The 26998-nt window shown below is 36.6% G+C and overlaps 1 protein-coding gene and 2 non-coding genes across 4 annotated transcripts in view; 2 read left to right on the forward strand and 1 right to left on the reverse strand.

Moving 5' to 3' along the window:
• Nucleotides 1–12709: 12709 nt before the first annotated feature.
• Nucleotides 12710–12783, reverse strand: TRNAN-GUU (transfer RNA asparagine (anticodon GUU)). The gene has a single exon. It is a non-coding gene; the product is annotated as a tRNA-Asn (tRNA).
• A 257-nt stretch (nt 12784–13040) lies between these two features.
• betaCOP (coatomer subunit beta) overlaps nt 13041–26998 on the forward strand; it is a 304925-nt gene continuing 290967 nt past the window's right edge. The window contains exons 1-2 of one of the 2 annotated variants that reach the window (XM_090413127.1): nt 13041–13166; nt 25008–25102. In XM_090413127.1, coding sequence (XP_090269253.1) covers nt 25012–25102 — 91 coding nt within the window. In that variant the 5' untranslated portion in view covers nt 13041–13166; nt 25008–25011. Of the gene's footprint in view, nt 13167–13237; nt 13353–25007; nt 25103–26998 lie in introns of those variants that run through there. The other variant, XM_090413129.1, reaches the window with a different exon arrangement.
• TRNAS-UGA (transfer RNA serine (anticodon UGA)) lies at nt 26447–26540 on the forward strand. Its single transcript has 2 exons — nt 26447–26483; nt 26505–26540. It is a non-coding gene; the product is annotated as a tRNA-Ser (tRNA).

Consider the following 26998-nt stretch of genomic DNA (forward strand, 5'->3'; position numbering starts at 1 on the left):
ATATATTCTTTCCATTTCTGTAGTATCTTCCCTGAGTTAAGATTCAAGTTAAGCAAACCTGCCATTCGGCTGAACATGCTATTATCATAAGCGCTGATATTCCATCTGTCCTGATTACTAATTATTATTCAGTTATGCAACAGCTTATCACTTCATATCGTGCTCCTCTAACTCGCCTCTCAGTCATAGTCGTAGCACTATACACCATTTTATATACATTTCGTTCACATATCTTAGTGTCATTAGCTTCTCACACTAGAGTACCATCTGCATACATTAAAGACGTTCTCACACATTGACTCTTTCTTTTACTGAAAACATAACAATAAAATTCTAAAGGATTGCCTTAGCTTTCATAGCGAACGTCTGTCATACTCAAATTTAACTTGCTGCACAATACTCAACACGTTTCTGGCTTGCACCACATCATTTATTTTATAACTCCTCTAGATCTTATTCTCACCATGTTCTTTCAAAACGATTTTATAATCTCTTGCTTAATAAGATTACACATCCATTTCACTCGCACATATTTATTCTTTGAGACGTGAGTAGCACTGTGGAGTTGGAGCTGCATTCCGTGTGGTAGGCCGCCCAAAGACAGATTTAACTTCAAGTCTAGTAACTAACTGGAGGAAGTCTTTCTAATCTTTTCGTCGACCGAATCTCGAGTTAATCGATCACTGGCATGGGTAAGTGGGGATTTTTTCTCGGAAACTAGAGATTTTCGTCCCGTAAACTCAACAAAATCAACCGTAGAACCCACATTATCTGCAACAGTAACATATCCTCATTAGGTGAGATACCAAAGGACAGCAGCGCTTGTTTTTTTTTGTCTCTGCATCGGTTGCCGGTTATAATTAGCGATAGTAATGAGTAAAATGTCTTTGATTCGCTACCTGTAGAGATTGAACTACCTACTAAGACTTGAAAAGCTAGACAGGAATAACAAGTTTCGCCTGCTCCCTACACAGGAACAACGCGCTAGCTGATTATTAATTTATTTATTCTACGAACCTCTCTCTCTCTCTCTCTCTCTCTCTCTCTCTATATATATATATATATATATATATATATATATAGAGAGAGAGAGAGAGAGAGAGAGAGATTACCATTACCAACTATATATATATATATATATATATATATATAATTAGCTACTTCACAGGAAAGTACGGTTTGATGTAAGAAATAATTAACATCCAGAAGCGGTTGTTACTTATTTATTTCTATAATAAAAATTGATATCTTGCGTGTAGCATAGGAATGGCATCAGTAGAGCTAGGCCACTAACAGATAGACAATTGAAAGATTATCATTACCAACTATATGAAATTTTCCTAAATCTTTGTCCAACCGTCTAGGCTTGTAGCTCAGTGGAACTGTCGCTTGCATCCATCGTGCTTGGCCGAAAGAAGTTATTCTTAAGTTCGTCTGGTAGCTGAATGGAAGAACTTATTCTTACCCTTTCTTCGACTGTTTCCCGAGATAGTCAATTTTTGATATTGGGAAGAGGGTTTTTCACCCGGAAACTTGATTTTTCGTTCCGTAAACTCAGGAAAATCGACAGTAGAACCCACGCTCTTTTACATTATAATATATAATGTTAAGGTTAGGTACCAAGAGATCGCGGCACTTTACCGCTTATAATTAATGGCTAGCTTCTCTGATTGGCTACCGATGACCACTCAGTCACCAAAAAGCTAAATAAGATTAAAGACCTGACCCTTCTATCTGTAAAGGAATAAAATACTTCAATTATTTTTTTTCTCCAACGGTTTGCCTAAATAGTCGATCCCTCGAAAGGGAACGTAGAAAAATATTTCTCACAAGATCTCGTGGTTTTTAACCTTTTCATTCAAGAAAAATTTTCACAGAACTCATACTATTTCAGGCAATCATAAATAATATAATTATTAAGGACAACGAGCTGGCGGCAGTTGTCTGCGGTACCCTATTCAAACGAAGCCATTTTAAATAATTGATAGTCTTGGGCCAGCTATCTATGAATGAATAAACAAGGAGAAGATTCAATCAGTTTCCAAAACGTTATTAGTTGAAAAGGCCTTGGTTATTCCTTTGGAGGAATAAAATGTGTTAGCGGATTTTTAATGAAAATTAACATTCAGAAATTATTCTGCATAAAAGACGTTCATCATAACAGTTTAACTACTTATTTATTTGATGCAATATCTCATATTGTGTAGATATGCTAGCAAGGGGTGATATGTTTCTGGGGACTTGTTGGCGTTACATAGTTTTTAATAAATTTCAATGTGCAGAAGGCACATTCACTAGTGATGACTAAGTTTGGTAAAGTTAGCTATCAGTGATGGCTAAAGTGCTGTACCACTCATCTTCGTTCTTCAAAAAACTTTTTGGGGTTAATGGCCTTGCCTTCTTCAGCATTTGGGACCAAACTGCATTAAAGAATATATATTTGTTAACAATTACATGCACTGCGCTCGGCCATCTAAAGAATTGCGACCAAAGTACAATTCTAGTCGGCGACTAGAGTAACTTTCAGTCAGCTGTTTTTTCGACAGGCTCCAGCATTATGCAATCTGTGACACAGGGCAACAGCTTTTTGCCCTAGAAAATGCAAGATTTTCCTCCTGTAAAATCAAGAAAATCGACGGTATAATTCACAGTATTTACCGACAGTAAACATACTGTTAGAACTGTGAATCACGAGATGGATGTGCTTGTTAATTGCTACACTTCACCGGATGGTGTGTACAATTAGTAATGGGGTTGGGACAGCTATCTCTGATTGACTGCCAGTGAAGACTGACTTTCTCCCTGAGCCTTTCACAGTTAGCGCAGAGACAGCCTTACCTGCTGCCTTTAGGGGATTAAAGGGCGTATGCAGATTTTTCACTTTATATATATATTATTTTCATACATAATTATGAAGTTCTTTTTTTGTGTAAAACAATAACTGCAGGTGCTAATTCTTTATAGCTGTAAAATTGAAATTGAAAATGGTATGAAAAGAAAACTGAAAACTATTTCCTTGTATTTTTACTTCAAGTGCGATGACGTTGATGAAACAATTACATCGACTTATAAGTACACATTAGAGTTTATTAAGAATAAATTTATTACATAGGATTATATCTCTTTCTGACTCTAAAACAATGGCTTCACTTTCAGTTTGAATATGAGCTTGATATTGATTGACAATTACTGATATATGATACATTTTAATGTCTGCTCTTTAAAAATTTTTAGACGCTGATGAAATGAGATAGCTCATCTCTTACTTACTGTTATCATATCAAGACAAAATATACAGTCGGTTGTTGCTGTAGGCCAGATCATTAACAAATGATATGGAACACATGCATCGCCAAATTACTACAACGAGTACAGGTCGAGTATTTATTATGGGGGACTTCAACTAAGAAGATATATATTAGAAGAAAGGAAAATCACATGGCAGGAAGGACATAAAATTTGTACACCTATTAAGAGATAATTACTTAAGGCAGCATGTGATGGAGGGGGACTAGTGGTGTGAGATTATGGAACCTGGTCATAGGATCGAAGAACAGTCCATAACCAAGGTGACGACAATTCCTCCGATTGGTGACCATACCGTCTTGACTTGGGATATAGAAATATGCCGGGACTATTCCATTAAGGAGAGATATATGTGTAACTACAAGGTAGGTGATTATTAGAAGCTTAAGAAGAAGCTTAAATTTATACTATTGCATAAAACACAGCAGGGTATGGATGCTCGTAGTGCATGAGAGGTAGTTATGGGTCATCTACAGGAAGCGGTATAAAATTGGATACCTACAATAAGGAGGGTTAATCAAGTAGGACTTAGATGGATGAGTAATATCATTAAGCACGAGCTGCAGAAGAAGATAATGATGTGGAGTTTGTATAAAGAGAAAGATGACCAGCAAATTCACGAACAGTACAAGGGTCAGGCAAGAAAGGTGAACAGCATTGCAAGGAACGCAATGTCAGTTTATGCGAAGAAACTAGCCAAGCAGGCGAAAGGAAATTATTATTATTATTATTATTATTATTATTATTATTATTATTATTAAGAGAGATTTCCAGGGACTCATCGAGGAAGGCCACATAATGCACCCACCACCTATCATGCTTATTCCTGAATTCATCCACACTGCTGCACTCACAACATCCAATCGCAATCCATTCCATTCACAAACCACCCTGTGAGAGAAAAATTTAGCCAACACCCCTTCTTAGCGGCATTCATTCTCAGCTCTAAAGTCTGCCCTCTTGTCCATTCCCCACCTTCCAAAAATTGGAAAATTGCATAAATTGAAATCCTGTATGAACCTTTCAGAAGTTTGTAAGTCTCAACGATATCACCCCTCTTTCTCCTGTTTGTCAATGTCTCCAGTCTACAAATTCTCAATCTCTCTTCATAATCAAATTTCCATAATCGTGATATCATTTTAACACACGCCTTTTCACTCTCTTCTATACTCGTACATTGGAATCACAACGGAAACCAGAAGATCGGACCAGCACACATTATTCCAATTGAGGTCTTATCCAGGTCTTGTAAAGAGGCAAAATAACATCTTATCTTCACATGTGAACGGTCATTTCTACATTGAAATTATCTGTTGAGTTGTATTTGTATTGGTCCCTGAACTTCAACTTCCTATCTACTAACAGTCCAAGATCCCTAGACATTGAATATCTAATCACGCCGATGGGAATGACTTTATATTTACTGACCTTGAAATGATATCCTTTTTCCCATGCCCACACTTCCAGCTTATTCAAAGCATTCTGTAAATCCTACATATTAGCAGCATTCCTGATTACCCTACCTATCTCTGCATCATCAGCAAACAGGTGTATGTCGCTTGTCAAATCCTTCCCAGTATCATTAATGTACAGATTGAATGACAGTGGACGAAGCACTGATCCCTGTGGTACACCACTGTTTCCTGAAATCTTGCATTCTTCCATATACCACATTTTGATATCTTTCAACGATTCTCACATCCACAATAATAAAATTCTGTAATCCCTACTCATATTCTCCAATATATGCAACAGTCTACTATGCTGTAATTTGTCAAAGCAAAATCCAAAAGAATCAGGTTGTATTCATTCCCCCTTTTCTAGTTCAATGGTAACATTGTTTTAGAATGTGATCAAGTTACTAAAACATGACCTTCTCTTAGTAAACTCATGTTGTTAATTGAACAGAAGTGATTTACTGTCAACCCATTTCTGAATGACAGCTTTGACCATTTTTACCAAAATCTTCACCACCATTCCTGAGATACTAATTGGTCGATAGTTGGATATAACGGTTATTTTGCACCACCCTTGTACAATGCAATTACCATACATTCTTTCCATTCCTACAGAATCTTCCCTGTTCTGAGACTTATATTAAACAGTCTGGTCAAAGGAATACGCAGTTCAGCTGAACACTCTTTTTGCACACGTGGTGATATTCCATCAGTCCCTATTGCTGGATTCTTATTCAGTTTGTGCAACAACTCTAATAACTTCTCCTCATACACCTAAGTTTCTTTATCCAGTGAAGAGGTAGCAGTGAGATCAATGTCACATACACAAGGTTGAATAGCTTTAATCGGCACTCATTCGTTGAGTTCCGATTAAAGTTACCTCCTCTCTCAACCTCCTCTGCATTTGCAATCCTCACGCCATCTGCATTTAAAAGTGTTATTTGTTCATATTCATTATTTCTTTTACTTGCAACATATCGATAGCATTCGAATGGGTTGTCTTTATCTCGCAGAGCCAGTTTCTCTTCATACTCATACTTTGCTACCATACAACAGTTGTGAATATTCTAGCCTGCTGCTTATAATTTTCATAATGCATATCATCTGTATGCAGATGGTATACCTTCCATGTCATCCATTTCTTAAGAACATGTTGATTATTAAGATTTCACATCCATTTTACTCCTACCATATTTATTTTCCAACTCTCGTTACACAGTCTGATATAGCATCATTTAAGTATTGTGTAAATGTTTCCCATGAACTGTCGATAATCTTTCCATCCATCAACCGATCCTATTTCACTGAACTTAGTATACTTCTCAGTTGGTCATAATTTCCTGCTTTATAGTTCAGCATGTAACCTTTTCTGAATGGAACATTCATAAACGTAGTCACTTCATAAGTGAGTACTGCACGATCTCTGTCCCAACCGGAGGCAAAATAATTTCATCTTTAACAGAAACGCCCTCTGACACTATCAGCAGATCTAACCTCAAGTTCCTTCTGTCACATGCTGCTAGGGAAGTTGTCTTGCAACAGATCAGTACGAGTAAATGCATTTTCATTCTTCACGTGAGATTCTAGTGCTACCCAATAAATATTTGTATAATTAAAGTTTCCCATTATTATTACTCATTTTGCGCACATCTTGTCTATTTGGTGATGTATTTCTGTATCACTAACAACTGATCCGCCAGGTCGGGTACGAAACCTCACTATGTAATTGATCTTAGATTTCACCTCACACTAGATGACATCCATCTCATTTCCACATGAAATATTGTTAGTAGTAGTACGAGGGTGGTCTGAGAGGTTCTCGACCTAACAATGAAACAACGATAATTAAAGTAAGGGAATATTTGATCCCACATTGTTTTAAAACCGAATAAGAAACTCAAAGATTGGACTCAGAGAGTTTCATGCCGAATATAGTATAAAAAAACTATAAAAGTATCGGGGAATACTAGCGTGAACCAAAGCATGTAGTCTTAGAACGTAGTACAAACACGGGCAACTCGTTGCAAACGTGGGTAAAGTTCTGATCACTATTCTTGGTATTTTCCATAATGTAAAAACACCTTTCCTAGGAAGGCCTTAATTTAATTAATGTTTATATCGCTGAAAGGAAGCCTGTTGGCTCTTTATATTTAAGTAAAATGAAAAAAACGAATTTATAATTTCAAAATTATTTTTATTTTTCAACATGATCTCCCTCAAGACTAATACATTTATTCCTACGATGCTCCAGCGCCTTTATCTCCTTCATGTAATGCTTCACAGTAAGATCTGCAAAATATCCCTCTACAGCTGCAACCACCACTTGATTCGAAGAAAAACGAGGAACAGTGAGGAAGGGTTTTAGTTTTGGTAAGCGACAGCAGTCACAGTGATCCATATCTGGGGAATATGGTGGATATTCCAACAATTCAGGGTGCAGATCCCTTAATTTTCCCATTGCCAAACAGCTTTGTGGGCAGATGCATTGTCCTAATGAAAGATGATTTTTTTTCTTCTACAAACCTGATCTTTTCTCACGAATTTTTTCGTCTAGTCCGGTTAAAAGATCGGAATAATATTCCCCGGTTATTATTTTACACTTTTCAAGATTATTAATAAAAAAATGCATTTATCATCCCAAAACACTGATGCAATAACCTTTCCTGCTGATGGAACCGACGTTGCTTCTTTGGCGCTGAACAACCAGCTTCTGTCCACTGTTTTTACTGCTGTTTGGATTCTGGTATGTAATTCAGGCGTCAAATAATGGTGAATCCAGGTCTCATCCACAGTAATAACTCGGTTTTATTCTTATTAAAACGCTCCAAGCACTGTTCAGAGATTTCATGCGAGTGCGATTTTGATCTGCGCGGCACCCATGTTGTGTAAAGCTTTTTCATTTGTAATTCTGCATGCAAAATATACCACACATTCTTTTGAAATGCTTATAGTCTGAACAATTTCACCAATACCATATCGTGCACTTGATTAACGATTTCTGGTATTGTTACACTTTTTTGGACGTCCTTCACGTGGCTCATCTTCAAGGCTGGTAAAGACACGCTTAAACTCGGTAGCCCATTTCTTAATTGTCGAGAAAGAAGGAGCAGATTGCCCCTAAACGTTTATGAACTTAGAATGAATTTCTTTTGGCGTTAAACCTTCTTTTAAAAAGAATTTTATAACCGGACGATACTTAATTTTATCCATTTCAAGGGATACAAACAACACGTTTGCTTCAGACAGTTGTATAAAACGTACTACTTGATAGAATGACTTGCAATTTCACATGGATGCGTATGACAGATGTACAAACTTAGAAAAAAAGCTTGCCGATAGTGTTGCCATCTATGGTCGAGGCTGAGAACGTATCACACCACCCTCGTGCTACAATCATTGGTCTCGACTTTCACTGGATACAAAGCAGCCGATGTCATTAGCAGCACTCCTCTCTTATCTCTATTCTTCCTAAACAATAGCCTCCCCTTTACACTCGGCATCAGTTGGTATGTCTGATTCTGATAGCGAGGCCTGACTAACTCCTAAATCTGAGATCCCCACATACTGACTAAGGCAACGAACTCTATCCTAGCATTCGTGTATAGACATAATAATATACCTGAATGTTACTTAAATATAAAGAGCCAGTCGGCTTCATTTCGGCGATATAAACATTATTCAAATTAAGCGGATATTAAATCCCACCTGATGTGGGATTTAATGTCCCCTTAATTTGAATAATGTTTATATCGCCGAAATGAATCCTATTGGTTCTTTATATTTAAGTAACTTAATGGTTGCACCTGTTTGACAACTCGTATAGCAGAGTATATAAGTTCTTTCGCTATACCCTTTGGTATCTATTTGGTCTAGCTACTCACTGATAATGCCTCAAAAAAGGCTGAAACCGGTTTGAGTTGTGACCTCCCACCATAATGTAATAACAGCATACATTTCCTAGGAAATGTGTTTTTACATTATGGAAAATACCAAGATTAGCGATCCGAACTTTCCCCAGCTTTGCAACGAGTTGCCTGAGATTGTACTACGTACTAGGACTATTTGCATTAGCTCACGCTAGTGGTCGCCGATACTTTTATAGTTTACTATATTCTGCATGAAACTCTCTGATTCCAATCTTTGAGTTTCTTATTCGGTTTTAAAACAATGTGGGATTTAATATCCCCTTAATTTGAATACCTGAATGTACTTTTGTATACTCATATCTGCAGTTTGCATGATACTGTTGGACAACTATTTAATGCAGGCTGTAGTTCGTATCTTTTGTATACGAAAGATACGAACCGACGAACACATAGCCGAAATCGTTCTCTCCTCGTCAATATTTCCATGACAAAGCCCATTTCCCCTCATTAACATACTTATATAACATTCTCAGCATTCCTTGCTTTGTAATTTAGTTTCCCTAACTCTCTGTGTTCTATCTCATACTTTATTAATTTTCTTGACGCCTGATACCAAACGCATTCGGGTGTAGGCCATCCCTCTTATACAAATCCAATCTTTCCTCAAATTCACTCCACGCATCCAAAAAGTCGCACCAATTTCTTCTACACAGCCTACGCATCGAATCGTTTGCCATCATATCCCTTCTACTTAATTCATTTTTATCATATCGAGGTAAAATACTGACGATTTTCACTTTCTCACTCTTCACTCTCGCCTCTTCCAAAAACGCTCTCATGTCTTCTCTCATGCTCAACTTATCGCTAGTTAAGTGATTAGATCCTACTACAATTATGATTTCGTTTACTTTTCTTTTCTGTTTTTGAAATGTTCCTTTATATTCTCAATTTTTGCTCCAGGAAAACTGGAAGTTATAACTCGCTCATCAATAGCATGTTTTATTATAGAGTCTTTATACCAAATAACCTCTTTCTTTTCAGTAACATCGTCACTTACCTGATTTCTGTTACTTTCTGTTACCTGATTTACCTGTTTCCGTGATTTGCTGTTTCTTATTTTGCTGCTTAATTTTCATTTTCTCCCAATGCTCATTTAAACGCCTCTCAACTTTTTGTAATTCCCGCTTTGTTGCATTGATGATCTGCTTTGATTTTGCTATGGAAGATTAACCTTAATGAATGATTATGGTCATGAGGAGACAAAAGCAGATAAAATAGTTGAGTTACTGAGTGGCCACTCTGCAAGGATATCGTCCTAGTGAGGTTACTTCTTTATCCTATGTGACAGATATTAATGTGGGAACAGAGGTGGATGAATTGAAGGTTCTTAGGATATTGCAGAATTTCTATGTAAATACAGTTGTGGGATTAAATTGGATATCAGGTAGGGTTTTGCGTGTGGAAGTGAATTTGCAGTACCTTTGACTAGGTTGTTTAATTCTCAACTATGGTAGAGTTACAAAGGAATGGAAAAGGGCAAATCAATTCATTTGCATAAGTGGGATGCTAAGACTGCAGTAGTAAATTATAGACCAATCAATCTCAGGCATGGTTGTAAAAGTACTAGAAAATTAATCGAAAAGAGAATTCAACAATGGGTAGATAAAAATATGATAATGTATGAGGGTCACCATGGCTTTGTGAACAGTCGATCATGGTTTATTAATTTACTAACTGTTTATAATAGAGTAACAGATGAGTTAGATAAAAGAAATTGTTATACAATTATTTTCTTTAAATTTTCAAAGCTATTTGGCAGAACAGCACATGAAACTCTCGTAATCAAATTAGAACAAATGGGGGTAATTATGATACTGTTTAAGTGAATAAAAGGGTGTCCCCTGGACATATATCAAAAAATGGTATACTCTTTAATTTGTACATAAATCATATAAGAAATAACCTGAAAGAAATATTCAGTTGTCTGCTGATGATAATGCGAAATGTCGTAGAGTAATAGCTAATCAATGCGATGTGCAGAGCTTGCAGGTCGATTTAAATAGGCTGTCAACATGGGTAAAAATTGATATTTGCTAGTTTAATGTTGAGAAATGTAAAGTTATGCATTTTGTCATAAATATATTACAAGCCATGTATCCCATTGATGGCACTGTACTACAGGAAAGAGATGAAGCTAGAGATTTAGGGGTGTTGGTAGTAGACAGAAAGATAAAGCTTAGAGGACATATTGCTATTGTAGCAATATGTCCTCTAAGCTTATTTTACTATTGAAGAATTCAATAACAAGTAGAGATAAGGAAGTTGTCATCTGTCTTTATGTGGCATCGATATACCCACATCTTGATTAGTGCTCACCTCGTCCCGTCCCCATGGTATCTTAGTGATGGAGGGGATTTAGGGACGAGTGACTAATATGGTGAGTTGTCTGTGGAATATTCCCTATGAGGATAGATTGAAGGTGTGTGGATTGCAGAAGTTGGTTGAAATGAGAAAACGAGGGGATACGAGAGACATTTAGATTTCTCCATGGGTTTTATAGGATTCATACAAAGGAAATGTTTCATCACTTTTCTAGAGGGACCAGAACAAGTGGTCATCCCTGGAAGTTGAATAAGTTTGTCGTTAGTTGGGGTGTCAGGACTTAGTTTTTTGCTTGGAGAGTTGTGAATGAGTAGAATATGTTGCCAGTGTTACTTGTGAGTGCTTTGTCTGTTAATGGGTTCAATTAAGGTATGATAGATTGTGTGGATAGATTGGTTCTCCTGCAATGAATCTTCGAACTCCATGAAGGTGCCCGATATAATAATAATAAATCAGCTAATGCCTTTTTATTCCCTTATAGGGAATAGGCGAGGCCTTTATACCCTATCTAGCTTTTGGAGACTGAGCGGGTGGTTCAATCTCCACCAGTAGCCAATCAGAGATAACTGGCCCATGACTATCAGTAATTATAGCAGCCACTAATGAAGAGGCTAGCAAACAAGTGCTGCCTAACCCTAACAAGATATGTTACTATCTGAAATAATGTGAGTACTACGGTCGATTTTCTTCAGTTTATGGGAAGAAAAACCCGCTTGCTCATGCTAGAGATCGACTCACTCGGGAACTAGTTGAAGAAAGGCTTAGAAAAAGTTCCTCCAGTCGGCGAGTAGCGGTCGGTTTTGTTTGTCAAGTTAAAAAAAAAATCAAACACTTATTTCAAATTAAAAAAGCAATTTATGTAAAAAGTATTAAATAAGTACATCTTTTAAACAATCAAATGAAATCGTTGATTAAATAAATGTCGGACGAATGAGCCTGTTGTTCAGTGCTCTTTAAAATCTTAGAATCTAACTGGACACAGCCACTCTAATTTCCTGTTCCACGTTGAGATTTTCGCACATGGGCTAAGTGTCATTTCAGTGAAAATATTGGAATATTTCGCTGCGCCCAATTATTTTGATTATTAAAAACAAAACAGTGCGTTATTTCACGATTAAATCAATCACGTTTGAATTTGACCACTTGGTTTTCAAATTTATGTTAGAAGGATCAAGAGTTTTTTTTTTTTTTTTGAGATAAAAGCCTGGCTGCCTGGCCGAGTGGTTAGCGTATCCACTCCCCAGCCAAAAGGCTGTGGGTTCGAATCCAGCCGTGGGCATAGATTTTTGTGATTGCCTCTGAAAATTCAGGTGGTGGCCGGCGATAGATGGCGTTGCTGTAGTTGCGGTTAGCTTGTGGATTGTGAGTGGTCGAGACAGAGTTGTAGAGCAGATGCCCTCCCTCGATGAGTCTCTGGGCACCCTGGAGGTGACAATTAATAATATTAATAATAATTATTATTATTATTTATAGAAAAGAAAAAAATTTCAAGCATTCAATAGAATGAAATACATCTTACTTCTAATGCGTTGATGTTGAAAGCTAAGTCGTGTTCAGTACGGCAACGGATGTTAAGCATATGATTACAAATTATGATGTATTAAATGGAAATGTTATGAGATCAGTAATTAATTTGTAAGAAAAAGGACAATTACAAATTATCCAAAAACGGCGGAGAGGGCAAAAAAAATCAGTTTTCGCCCCCGGGTGGGCTCGAACCACCAACCTTTCGGTTAACAGCCGAACGCGCTAGCCGATTGCGCCACGGAGGCAGGTGCTCTGAAATTTCAATTGATTTCTTTAGTATTTTAAATAGAATTTGTCAAAGATTTTATGTTTTGATTTTTGCATGATAATTTTTGTGTTTATTAGATTTATTGTAAAAAAATTAATTACATAGCATCAGTAAGACATCCAAAGTTTATAAATTACACCTAACTTTTATATATATTTATAATTCTCTTTGCGTACACGTGCTTGGTTCTTCTAATTTCAATAAGCTTCATATGTGACGAGATTGAATGAGACTGGACACGTCAAAAATGTTAGTAACATTTCAGTAACGTGGTGTGCGGTTATGTTGTTTTTATGGTTCAAGTACTGAGCTTTTGGGTCTAGTGAAATAAAATTTTTAAAGTATTTTTGTGGAAAATAGGTGAGGCTAGTGAAAATAGTTTTATGTGCTTTTATTAGAAGTTGGGAATTTATATTAGAACCATCACCATCGTAATCATCATTGGACTATTCCTAGCCCAAGATTGCTCATGCAATGATTGCAAACTTAGAGCTTTCTGATATCTTTTAAGTCTTCTTCTTCTTTGGTGCATCAATCCGAAGATTGGTAATTATAGCAGCACATCACAACATTCTGTTCTGTGATCTCCTCATAACTCCTAGCGCCAGTTAGCATCATTATGTTATTTATATATGAAATTCTTGGTCTGCTTCGTGGCCTCTTTCCTTACAGTCCCCTCCGTTATTTCTGTAATCAGTCCCCCATGCCTCAAATGGTGTCCAATTAGGCTTTTTCTTCTCTTATTGATGTGTTTCATTAATGACCTCTCTTCATGAACTATATTTAGAACTTCTTCATTACTTTTCCTTTCTATCCAACTAATTTTCATAATTTTTCTCCAGCACCAAAGTTCAAATGCTTCCAACTTTTTGATGTTTTGTTTGTTAGAGTCCAGGCCTCACAACCATACAGTGCAATGCTCCATATATATGTTTTCACTAGCCTTTTTTTGAGCTGGATGCTAAGTCCTTTACTGGTAAAAATGTTTCTTCTGTTGTAGAATGTTTTTTTGGTTAGGATTATTCGTGCTTTAATATCTGATTGGTTTCTTCCATCTTCTGTGATAAGACTTCCAAGATATTTAAAAGTGGATACCTGTTGTATTAGGTTATTGTTTATTTCCAGGTTTATTTTCATTGAATTTGCTTTACTTGTAATTAATAATTTTGCTATCTTATAATTAATTTTTAGGCTGTATTGTGTGAAAATTTCTTTCATCTTTGTCAGGGTGGCTTTCAGTTTGTTTTCATTATCAGCTATAACTGCTATATCATCCGCAAACCCATAGCCAGTTAATATCAATTCCATTTATCTTAATTCCTGTTTCTATTAGTTCTTTCAATTTATTTATTGCATCTTCAATGTAGAGATTAAACAGTATAGGTGAAAGGGAGCACCTCTGTCTTACACCTCTATGCATTCTTGGTATTGTGGTTTTTGTTTTATTACTGGCTGTTTCTATTAGGGCCCTCTTGATGCTTGTAAAGATTAAATATGAGCCTTCTATCTCTCCAATCTACCTTTATTGTTTTTAAGAGGTGAGACATTTGCTTCTGGTCAATACTGTCGAAGGCCTTCTCGAAGTCGAGAAAGACTATCAGAGTATTTTGATTCTTCTCAAATCTTCTTTCAATAACTGTTCTTAGAGCTAGGATTGCTTCTCTTGTTTCCTGCTGTTTCCTGAATCCAAACTGGTCATTGCCAACATATTAGACTAACCATCTTTGTTAGTCTTTTTTGTATAATTTTGAGTAGTATTTTCGAAGCATGTGATATTAAGCTTATTGTTTGATATTTTCACACTTGTTTGCATTATTTACAAGATCTTTGGGTATGATACCCATTTCATAAATATCCTTTATGATCTTGAAAGGGTATGACTTTAGTTACGTTTCCTGAGTATTTTATTAATTCTAAAGGGATGTTATCAATGCCTGGTGCCTTGTTGGTTGACAATTCATTCAGTGCCCGTTCATCTTTTAATATAGTTGGACCAATTTCTTCCGCATCTAGTCTTGTTTCATCTTCTATAGCCTTGGTGTCTAGATCTTTTCTACTCTATAGATCTTCTAAGTACTCCTTCCATCTTTCCGAAATTTCTTCCTTATCTATTAGTATATTTCCCTGTTTATTTTTGATAATTGTATTTCTTGTCTTGTTTTGCTGGCTTATTCCTTTTGTAATAATTGTTATAATTGTCAATGTGTGGAATGAGATTGAGGGATGAAGTGAGCTGTATGGGAGCGATGGGCTGCATTTGAGTGGTTATGGTGTGAGTTGCTTGGAGAGAGTGCTGCTGGAAGGTAGAAAAGTGAGTTAGAGTGAGAGAGAATAAATCGGATCAAGCGGGAAGTGATGTGGAAGATCAGGAAAGTAAGATAGGAGAGATTTAAGAGGTGATTATGAATGAGGAAGTGAGTGGTATGAGTAAAGAGAATGGGTATGCAACAGGAACAGGAAAACGGGGAGGCTCATGGTGGACATGGGTACACAGCATGAGAAAAGTGGTTGCTCTGAGAGTAGGTGAGAGCATGTGTAGAAAGGTATGGGATGACCTGGGATCAAGAGGAAACAGTTGGAATTAAAAAGGGTTTTAAAATGAATAAGCAGGAAGGGAAATGGCCCCAGTCGAGCATTGAGAGATCACATCGAGTGGGTGGTATCAGTGGAACTATCTGTAGATCCAGAAATGAGCTGTTGTGTTTGTATACAAATGCTAGAAGTATAAGAAACAAGGCCAGATGAAATAGTTGCATTAATTGTGTCTGTTCACCCAAAGATTGTCAGAATAAGTGAGACATGGTTAGAAGAGGACGACATTCTGACAGGAATAGAGATGGAAGGGTATGATATGAGTCTTGCACCCGGTCAAGTCCCTAAGGAGAGCAAGATTGTGCCACTTCATAAAGGAGGTGATCGAACTCGAGCATTAAACTATAGGTCTATCTGTGTGTCAGGTGTTGTGGTTAAGTTGTTGGAGAAGCTTGTGAGAACTAGGATCCAGAGTTGGGTTGACAACAATGGTATCATCTTTGATGGACAGCATGGATTTGCTAAAGGTAGGTCATGTTTTAGTAATCTACTTATTACAATAAAGTGACTACTTCCTTGGACAGAGGAGAAGGATACACAGTGATATACTTGGATTTCGCAAAGGCTTTTGATAAAGTACCTCATGATAAATTGATAGTCAAACTGGAGTGGATGAGGTTGGATATTAGATTGGTGCATTGGATTGGAGATTGGCTATCTGATAGGATAGCCAATCTCCAATCAACAAGTTGTGTATGGGGGAGCGATGTCGAGGAAAAGGAAAGTCACTAGCGGAGTGCCTCAGGGATCTGTTTTAGGTCCATTACGGTCCACAACTTGTATGTTAATGATATAGGTGAAGATTTGGATGGAGATATTCAGTTGTTTGTAGATGATGCAAAGTTGGGATGAACCATGAAGAGTAGTGAGGATGTTGTGACCTTGCAGGAAGACTTGAATAAATTGAGGGATTGGGCACGGAAATGGGGATGGAAGTTCAATGTTGCAAAATGTAAGGTTTTAAAATTTGGAAAACAGATGGGATGCAGAATTTATGCTTGGTGAGGATACATTGTTGGAGGTGGAAGAAATAAGAGATCTGAGGGTGATAGTGGATAAGGATCTGAAATTTAGGGGACAAATTGTGAAGACAACACAAAGGCTTCTGGGAATGATGTGGAGGACACTGTCGTGTAGAAGTAGGGAGATTCTTGTTCCGTTGTATAAGACTTTGATTAGGCCACACATGGGCTATTGTGCCCAGATTTGGTCACCCGGTTTTCAGAAGGATGAAGAGATGTTGGAAAGGGTCCAAAGGCTACTGACTAAGGTAGTTTCTGACCTCTGGAATGTCGAGTATGAGGAAAGATTGACGAGATGTAATTTGCAGAGCCTGGTGGACAGGAGGAAGAGGGGAGATATGATAGAGACCTACAAGTTGGTAAGGGATTGTTATAGGATCAATGCTGGAGAAGTTCTACAGAAAAAAGTGGGAGATTGGGGGGAGAACCAGAGGTAATTCCTGGAAACTGCATAAAGAAGGTGTGAGTAGGGGAGTGAGAGGCATTTTTTTTTTCGTGCAGAGTTGTAAATGATTGCAATGTCTTGTCTGGGAGTGTGGTGTCTGCAGGGAGTTTGAATGTGTTCAAAGCACAGTATGATGAGATGTGTGTGTGATAAAAGGACCTTCCAGATGGGTCTTTGACTCCATGAGGTCTTGGGTAATAATAATAATGTCATAAGCTTTATCAATTCTCCTAGTCTTTGTTAGATCTTCTATTTCTTTACATTTCTCTGTATACCATTGTTCTTTTGCTTCTTTACACTTTCTATTTATCATATATTTTTATATGTTTATATTTGTCTTTACTTTCTTCCTTTAGGGAGGTTTTGTATTTCTTTCTCTCATCTATTAGATCTAGAATGTCCTGGGTGATCCATGGCTTTTTTATTTGCTTGTTCATTAATTCTATGCAGTCATTGGCAGCCTTGATCATTGTATGCTTCAAATGAGTCAATTTTTCCTCTGTTTTTCTTTTCCCCCTCTCTCTCTAGTTTTAATGCTTTCATCAGTTTTCTGTTTATAGTTTCTATGGTTTTCCTCTGTTTTCAGGTTATTTATGTTCCATTTGGGCCTTTTCCTTGGTTGTGACAGCTTTTTAAATTTCAGATTACATTTCAATAAAACCAAATTGTGGTCACTGTCAACATCAGCTCCCAGTAACTTTTGCATGATTTTACTTGATTTTTAAATCTATTTCATGTCATAATATAATCTATTTGGTACCTTCCTATATCCCCTGGCATTTTCCAAGTATACCTTCTTCTTTTTGGTACCTCATACCAGGTATTAGTAATGATCAGATTGAATTGGTGACAGAACTCCAAAAGTCTGTCTCCTCTTTCATTTCGGCATCCAAGTCCATACTTTCCCACCTCTCTACCATCTTTACCTTCACCAATGACTGCATTCCAATCACCCATGACAATAAGATTATCTTCCTTTTTGGTTAGTTTGATTAGATTCCCAATATCTACATATACTCTCTCAACTTCATCATCGCTTTGGTCGCTAGTAGGAATATAAGCTTGTATTATTATAATATTTGTTGCTTTTGCTTCTAGTTTTACCATTATTAATCTGCTGCTACATTTTACTGAGTTGATTACTCTTCTTCCCCATTCCTTATTGAGAACCACTACAATTCCATTTTTTGTTGTCTCATCACCTGAATAAATGATTCTGTAATCACCACTCCAAAAGTCTCCAGTTCCATTCCATCTCATTTCACTAATTCCCAATATGGCTATTTTTAATCTTTCCATTTCTCTCTTCAACTTTCCAATTTGTAGGAGGGTTCTCACATTCCACGTCCCAGTAAATGTACAAGGATTTCGCTGGTTTATGACCTGGGAAGCCATGCTTCTTCCCCTGCTGTGCGCAAGTATTGAGCCATTGTGTGCTTTATCTTTTAGAATGTCCATCCGTACTGTTATCTTACTAGGGAAAAATAGAACAAGGTGGTATCCCCTTGCCTTCCTTGTCCAGCAATAGCCTTCTAGAGAGGCTCAGTGTGCTAGCTGTTTCTCATTCTTCATGATTATCTGCCTACCACAGTATCCTTCACACCATTGTCACTTATGGTGATCTTCCACTGATCAGGACGAAAGTTGTTGCTGCCGCAACTTCCAGTGGGCTGTAACTTATTGAATGGCGGTTACATGTCGCATCCCTGTCAGTGGAAATATGTGGCTTTATTTAAAGATAACCATGCCACTGTCTGTCTCACCACTTCCTGTTGGTAGATGTCGTCCCATTGTCCACGACTGCTTATTCACAGGTTTTCCTGTTTATTTGCAGCTAACCTCTGTATCCAGAGGCCATTCCCTTATCCGCAACCTGGGGACGCTTGGTAGCATGGGACCCATGCCCCAAGATCTTTTTAGTACCTTTGCTTTAAACTTGCTACCATTACGACAACGCATCCTCACATTCATGCATATGAGAAAAGGCAGTACTCGTTTGCTGGGGAGTTACTTCTAGTCCTCCATAAAGGACCACCATCATAATCAACATTAGTGGATACTCTTTTTATTTTTTTTCTATGTCTCGTCATCCAAAATCGCCATTTTATTCCGAATTAGGTTAATTATATGAATTGTAAGCAAACTACAAAAATGTCTGTCTCTGTCCCATTTATAAGCGAAAAAAGTTTCTTCAATCCAGCTGGCCACTTGTAATGTGTGAAGGAAAGGTATAGTTTCATGTAAATTGGTACCTAGATTTGTAGAAAATGTACCTATGTAGCATAGGTACATTTTGTATGGTGGGTGGGTAAGGATTTTTTTTTTTTTTTTTTTGCCTTTTTTATCAATTTTATGTGTTTTGTAATTTATCTGTCTTTACATAGTCAGGAAACTCTGCTTTGGAGACCAAACATGAAACTTTTTCAAGCTACTTCAGACTTCCAGTAAACGGAATGGTGGTCTCTCACCTAGTGATGAAATTCATATCTGACTAAAAATTCTTCTTGCTAATGGACAAAATTTTTGCCCTGGAATTGCATATGATTATTATTATTACCACCCCAAGACCTCATGGAGTCAAAGACTGATCTGGGAGGTCCCTTTTATCACACACACAGTTCATCTTACCCTATCTTAAACACACTCAAACTCCTTGCAGACACCACACTGTCAGGCAAGGCATTCCAATCATTTACAACTCTGCATGAAAAAAACCTACTTCTCGCACCCTCTTTATACAGTTCCCAGGGATGACCTCTGGTTCTCCCACTTGAAATGATTGCCTATCCTTGTCAAAAATATGGGAAAGTTTAATCCAGATAACACACTAGGTTTTTTTTTTTTTTTTAATTGAGACCTAATTCCTACAGTAGTCTAATGTTATCTTTAATTGAATTTATAAATTAAGATTATTATATGAAATTTTGAATTAATACCTATAATATATTCATCACTCTGAAATTTACCTCTCTTTAGTTCTTAGCAATGTAACATCATGTGGCTCCTTTTACTTTTGAATGATCAATTGTTTATATTCCACCTTGTAAAAACTGTTCCTATCAAGCCACAGAAGATAGTCTGTTAATTTCAGACTGAAATATTTGGCAAATATTAAATATTAAAAACATTCTTGTGTTATCGTGTTTATATTTCTTAATTTAATGTCGCAAGTATCTCTCAAGAATAGAACCTGATTTAAAAGTTCCAGGTCTTTTGCATCAAAAACCAGTGATAGCCCAAAGCTTTCAGACCATTCTGTCAGTCTAGACCGTTGATATCGTTGATATTTCTACAATAGCCCCAGGAGTAATGTTGATTGTTAAAATCTCCTATGTAGACTGCTGGATGTTGGTGAGCAGAAAGAGCTGGGATAGACCAAACTGACACTATGGTTGTGTCAGCTGCCTTTGCTGTGATCTCAATGTTATTATGATTAGAAAAAGATAGTATTTTGCAGTTTTCCATATTCTCTCACACGTAGATGGCAGAACTATATATTGGTGACAGGATGTAGCCCAGTGATATTAGCTCTTGTGATAATCTGATATTCTTTGCTGATATGTAGTTCCTGGACAGAGATTACGTCAGTGTTATTTGTCGTGCAGATTTTTTCAAGTAGTTCACTTTTGGCTCGGGAGGCACCCTCTATATTAATTTGCAAGATCCATAGGGTGAATTCAGTTTCCCTTATTTTTTGATCAGTTTTGGAACTTTTTCGAAAAGGTCTACTTCATTTCTTCCTGTTGCACTTTCCTTTCATTTTGCACATATTAGCCAGGAGGTTAAAAAAAAAAAAAAATGACTGGTTCAGCTCCCAATAGTCGTGAAAGTTTAGCTTCCAAAGACGTGGGCCAGTTGCATCACCAGGAGGTATTTCATGACAATTCAACACCTGGATCCTGTATGATTATAATTAATAATAATAAAATTAATGAATTGTGAAACAAAAACTTGTTGCATTATAGAAAAAATCACTTATATTTGTCCTATTAAAACATGCAAATTAACTTTAATTTCCTTAAAATTTGAATTTTCACAGTTTTGTGTATAACTGTTTGTCTTAAGAACAAGATTGGCTTAAGCAAGTCCTATTTCATTGATGCTCTCAAATCTGATTGAATAATTTTTAGAACTGAAAATAAATTCTCTACACTGTCTGGAGTAAGGTGCAATGCAACCACCCAGCCATTTCTGAGAAGGGAGGAAAAAAAAGTGCATTATCAGAAACCACTTGTTGGTTTAGACATTAAAGAAATAACATAGTAAACAAAAAGAACAGGGAAATGAAAACTGCACAATGAACCATCAAAGCATATGCTGGAGAGTAGATATGTTTAACCACTCAGTCAATCTGGCTGGCAATTTTTTTTTTAATTTTTAGTGTTCAAAGTAAATGACTAATAGAATCACGAGAGGGATGAAACAGAGTAAACTGTGTGTGTGTGGGGGGGGGAGTGAATTAGTTGATTTTTAAAAGTAATCATCTTAAAAATCAACTAATTCACTAAAGTATGCCCTGCAAAAAATAAAAATCATTGCTTATGCTCTTTTAATGAGCAGGTAGCAGACTGAAGGAGAAATAAAGTAAAATAATTTAAACTTGACAAAATTAGGTATGAATTTTTGATGATAAAGGATGTTTGAACCTAATCTGGTAACCTGATCAACATTGTGGCCCTCTTAATGTCATTTTCACTTTCTTCTGTACTTTGAATAAATATTGAGTTGTGGGATCTAGAAACATAAAATTCTTTTATTGGTCTCATAAAGGAAAAGGTTTATGAAAAGTTATAATCCACCATAACTTAAAAAAACTTTTCAATGTGGCAAATACCTGCATAGGAGCTTCATTTTCACCATTAGATCTTATTACGTTCTTTTGCTTTTGTGATTCTACTCCAACTGGGATTCTGATGAACAGATGTATTGTTGATTTTGCAACAATAGTTGATCAGTTTTCTAGAGGGAAGAATTATGCCCAGTGAAGTTGAACAGGAATGAGAGATTGCTTTACAAGAAAATTACTCAGTAGGTTGACTAAGTTTAATTAAGCCATGTTGCCACCTCATACCCACAATGAACAATTGATAGTTTCTGAGGCTGTCTTTCTTCCATTTGGCAAGTGGTTGGAGAGGGGGGTGGAAGATGTTTGTTTTCATGTATTGCTACCTCTTTTTATTCAATTTTGATAAACTGAGATGACAGTTCGATGTTGGTGCATTGGCATGAGAAACATAAAGCAATCAAAAATACGAGGAAAAAGTCAAAATGTTTCTGTAATTCTTCTGCTAGGCACCACCTGTTTTCTTTTGATAATTCTTTAGTTAATGATTGCTGAGTTCATTTCTGGAGGTTGATTCAGTTATTGATGTTTCACTATTTTCTTTGGTTCTCTGACAAAAATGGGGAAACTATGTATAAGTGAGTGATACCTCAGCTGTCATGACATCTGATGAAGAGCTTGACATGTTGGCCTGGTTGGCCAAGTGGTTAGCATATCTGCTCTCCAGCCAAAAGTCTGTGGATTCGAATCCTGCCGTGGGCATGGATGTTTGTGATTGTCTGTGAAAATGCTAGTGATGTTGGTGGTGGTCAGCAGTAAATGGAGGTAGTTACAATTGGAGTGGTGGAGACAGAGAGTTGTAGAGTAGGTGCCCTCCCTCGATGAGTCTTTGGACTCCTGGAGGTGTTACATAATAATAATAGCCAGTCAGTTGTACTGCACTCTAGCATAGATACCTGTTTAACATGGTGTACCATGGGAAAGGGAAGATTAAACATTGAATTAGAGGCTTTGGTCAGTGCTCCATATTCCTTATAGGCAGTTCTCCTTCTCAGAATATGTAGCTTCAACTCTTAAATACTTCTGTATAGAATTGTTTTTTCATGTTATCATTATTGTTATACAATATCTCCTTGGATTCAGAATGCTACAGGAGACATTATTCACACAGTGTCCACTATACTTTGAATTCACTGATAATGCACTTCATAACCACCTCTGGCAACCTATCCCACTCATTTGCAATTCTACAGTTAACACTGCTAAACCTATAGTTTCCAGGGATAACACCTTGTTGTTTCCCCTCTTATGTACTGGGGGAAAAAAGTCTTCAGTGTCAATCCTGTAAAACCCCTTTAATGACTGACATGCTTCTGCCATGCCTTCCCCCATCAACTAACTTTTGAAGTTCATAGACCCTCACTCTGTTCTCATAAGGAGCATTCCATAGACATGCTACAATCTTTGTCAGTCGCCTCTGTCTGGGACCTACCCACTCAATATTGAATCCAGGTGAGCAGATCTGTGCTCAGTAGCTCAGATGTGACCTTATTAAAGCTATATAAAAGGGGAATAATAACCTTCCATCCCAGCTTATCGGTGTCCTTCAATGGCTAAGTGATCTGATATGCTGTTTTGGTCACCTTTGCAATATGTCCTCTAAACTTCAACTCCCTGTTCATAATAACATCTAAATCTTTGGCCTCAGCAATATCCAGCATTTCATATCCATTAATATAGTAGACAGCTTTGATCTTACCAAAGTATATCGCCTTACGTTTGGCCACATTAAACTGGCAGCTATTTACCTTTACCCATACTTAAGCCATCTTGCAGGATCTCAGCATCATCTTCATTGACTGTGTCTTCCCAGCTTGCATCATCAGCAGACAACTGAATATTTCTCCTCAGATCATATCTTATATCATTAATGTACAAAATAAACAGAAGACTAAGTAATATATCACTAGTTACCTGCTTTCTGTTGGACCCAACTCTTGCATAAACCATTCTTTGATATTCAGTCACCCTCTAATGCAAAACCCTCCCCATCTGCTTCAATTTATGTAGCACATGTGTTTGAAATCCTGTCAGATGCTTTTACAAAGTCCAGCAGTATCTGAATAGCCATTTTCTCCATCCAACTCAGTTGTCACTTTATTATAAAGAGCAAGCAAATTACTAACGTAAGATCTGCCTTCATGTAGCTTGGTCAATATCGATGATACTGGTTGGTTTCCAACCTCAAATTCCATTTAGGATATAAAGAACCTTTATCAGGGCTTTTCAAATGAAGGTGAGATAGCTGGTTATCTGGTCTCATAGAGAGAGAGATGGTAGAGTTTTACTTCCTGGAAAGTTGGTTTTTCATCCTACAAAACTGACTAGTAAAACACATTTATAGATGTAATACTAGTCTCATCTTTAGTTGTTTTGACCGTAAGTTCAATACCAACTTTTCCGACCAATCGGTATCTCAGACATTTAACCATGTCTGAGATACCGATCTGCCTATAATTTGCTACTTCTGGCTGTTTATTTAAAGCTTTCTCAGAAGACTTCTGTTAAACAACTTGATTCTTGTAATACAGGGCTTATTATATATGCCATCTAATCCCATGGCTGTGTTCATATTAAGGTTCTGCAATACCCTAAACACTTTCAATTTATCTACCTCTATTCTCCCATCTGTCAATTCTTAATGTTAGAACTCTTTCTTATGACTGCTTTTTTTATATTCCTGACATTTCCTTTTTATAAAATGTAACGTTTCTGTAATTAATACGTATCCAAAAATTTACATGTTGGCGATTATCCATATTAGTGTTTACATTATAAACAATACCAAGAGATGAAAAAATAATTTACTGAACTTACTAATATTTTGCTGGTTTCCTAAGCAGTATCAACACAAATTATAACTTCAACAATCACATGAGCTCTACAACTCACAGTGTTTGCTGTAGTTATAATTTGTGCTCTGATGATGCTGCATAGAAAATCAGCAGACTATTATAAATTCAGTAAATGAATGTATTTTTTAATTTCTTTGCATTGTTTATACTGTGAAGCACTAATATACATAACCAGTCTTTAATTCAAAACACTGCTTCCTACACTTAAAGAATGAAATAAGGAACTTGATATCATCATGGCATTCTGTATGCATCAGGAAAAAATACTACAGTTTGTTGACTAATACAGAACCATATGGATGGGATTATTTTATTTTTATAGCAGCAATCTGTGGTTGTGTTTCTTAAGGGAATATATTTAATTTAGTCAGATGTAAACTTTGTGGAATTCACAAAACATTTAAAAGTATTTTATTAAAACATTTTTCTCATTTTGACATTTAGCACAATGACAGGAATGGAGCAAGCATGTTATACCCTAATAAATGTTCCTAGTGATTCCGAACCTCCCAATGAAATGCAATTGAAGAATGATTTAGGTAAGTTTTTCAATAATTTCATTATATACTCATTTTTTATAATGCAGGAACCCTGATTATCTTGAAAAGCCTAATATCAGTTGATTGTGTGATTTAGAAGATTTAACTCTTAAAAATGTGAAGATATGTTCATTAAGAAAATGTTGTAATTCTTCCATGTATGTTAAGTTGTTGGTATCTTTGGAGTACTTTGTATATTTTTTTAAGATTCTGTAGAAGGTCATTACCCAGACCGGTTTCGACCTTTTTTGAGGTCTCATCAGCGAGTAGGTAGACCTAGATAATACTGAGGTTATAGCGAAAAGAACTTATATACTTTGCTATATGATGTTGTCAAAAAGGTGCACCCATAAATTACTTAAATAAAGAGCCAATAGGCTTCACTTTGGCGATGTAACATTTATTTAAATTAAAGGGATATTAAATCCCACATTATTTCGAAGCTGAGTGGCGAGTAGCTGGGTAGGTAGACCTTCCACCATAATGTATAACATCACTCATCTCCTAGGAGATGAGTTTTACATTATGGGAAATACTAAAAATAGTGATCAGAACTTTATCCACCTTTGCAACGAGTTGCCCTAGTGTTGAACTATGTGCTTTAGCTTATGCTACAATTCGCTGAAACTTTTATAGTTTACTATATTCGGCATGAAACTCTTTGATTCCAATCTTTGAGTTTCTTATTCGGCTTTGAAATAATGTGGGATTTAATATCCCCTTAATTTAATAAACCACTATAATAATGTTTTTTAATAAAATTTTTAAGTGGATAGAATTATTTTACAAATGAGGAAGAATTACGTGCATGTGCGCGCATGTGTGTTGGTAGTTAATGGCAGCGTTAAACCTTAAATAGTCCAGCTATTGATAAGGAGAGAGATGAAGTTTATTTCCCATTGTGATATCACTGCCATGCTTGCTTACTGGAGAAATGAAATGTCTTGAAAAAGATTCATGTTTGGTCTCAATAGCAAACTTTCTGGATTATTCAAGTAATAAATAAAACAAACCTATGAAAAATGGCAAAAAAATGTTCACCCCCCCTCACATTAATGCATTATTCAAATATTAAGTTCTTCTATACCATTTTTTTATCATTTAGTTCCTGCAAGGTTATTATTAATAAGTTAAAGTACTAGTTTGGTATTATATATTCACTTCTACTTTACAATTCACTTCTATAGGAAATTATATTGGAAAACAACTCCAATATAATTTCCTATAGAAGTGAATTGGTCATTAATCAGTCACTAACTTAAAGCTAGATTCACCATCCTCTCTTTAGGTATACTATACTACTGACCATCACTTCATCTCTTATCTTAAATTGTATTTATATGAGCCTGGATAGCTTAGTTGGTATAGTGTTAGGCTTGAACCCTGGACCATTAGGCTTTTAACCTAATGGTCCAGGGTTCAAGTCCCTGTTCAGGCATACATTGCTTTTACAACTGCCATAGCACAATTGGAAAAACAGTGGAACATTGCGCCCTTCGATTGGAATTGACTTGGGTTTGATTCTCGTGACGAGGGGAATCCTTATATGGGCTTTTTCAGTTGAAGGTGAGTTAACCGATCTCATATGGTGGTAGCAGAGTTTTTTCTCCTGGAAACTTCAGTTTTTCATTCTGCATACAGACAAATCAGCCTTCAGAACACTTGCAATTTCACAGACAAAAAATACTGTTGTTGGTGATGATGGGCAATAGATGGCATTGATGGTATCATAGTTGCAGAATTAAGTGGTAGTGGAGAGGATGAGATGTATTTAGCGAAGTAGAGTAGTGTGCCTTCACACGATGAGTCCTCGGACTCCCTGGAGGTGTCACGTAATCATAATAATAATATTTACTTGAATATAACTCGCCTTCGTGTGTATCTCGCACGATTCCT

Source organism: Typopeltis vanoorti, chromosome 23, assembly GCF_054136105.1.
Source record: "Typopeltis vanoorti isolate ZY-2024b chromosome 23, IOZ_Tvanoo_1.0, whole genome shotgun sequence".
NCBI lineage: Eukaryota > Metazoa > Arthropoda > Arachnida > Uropygi > Thelyphonidae > Typopeltis > Typopeltis vanoorti.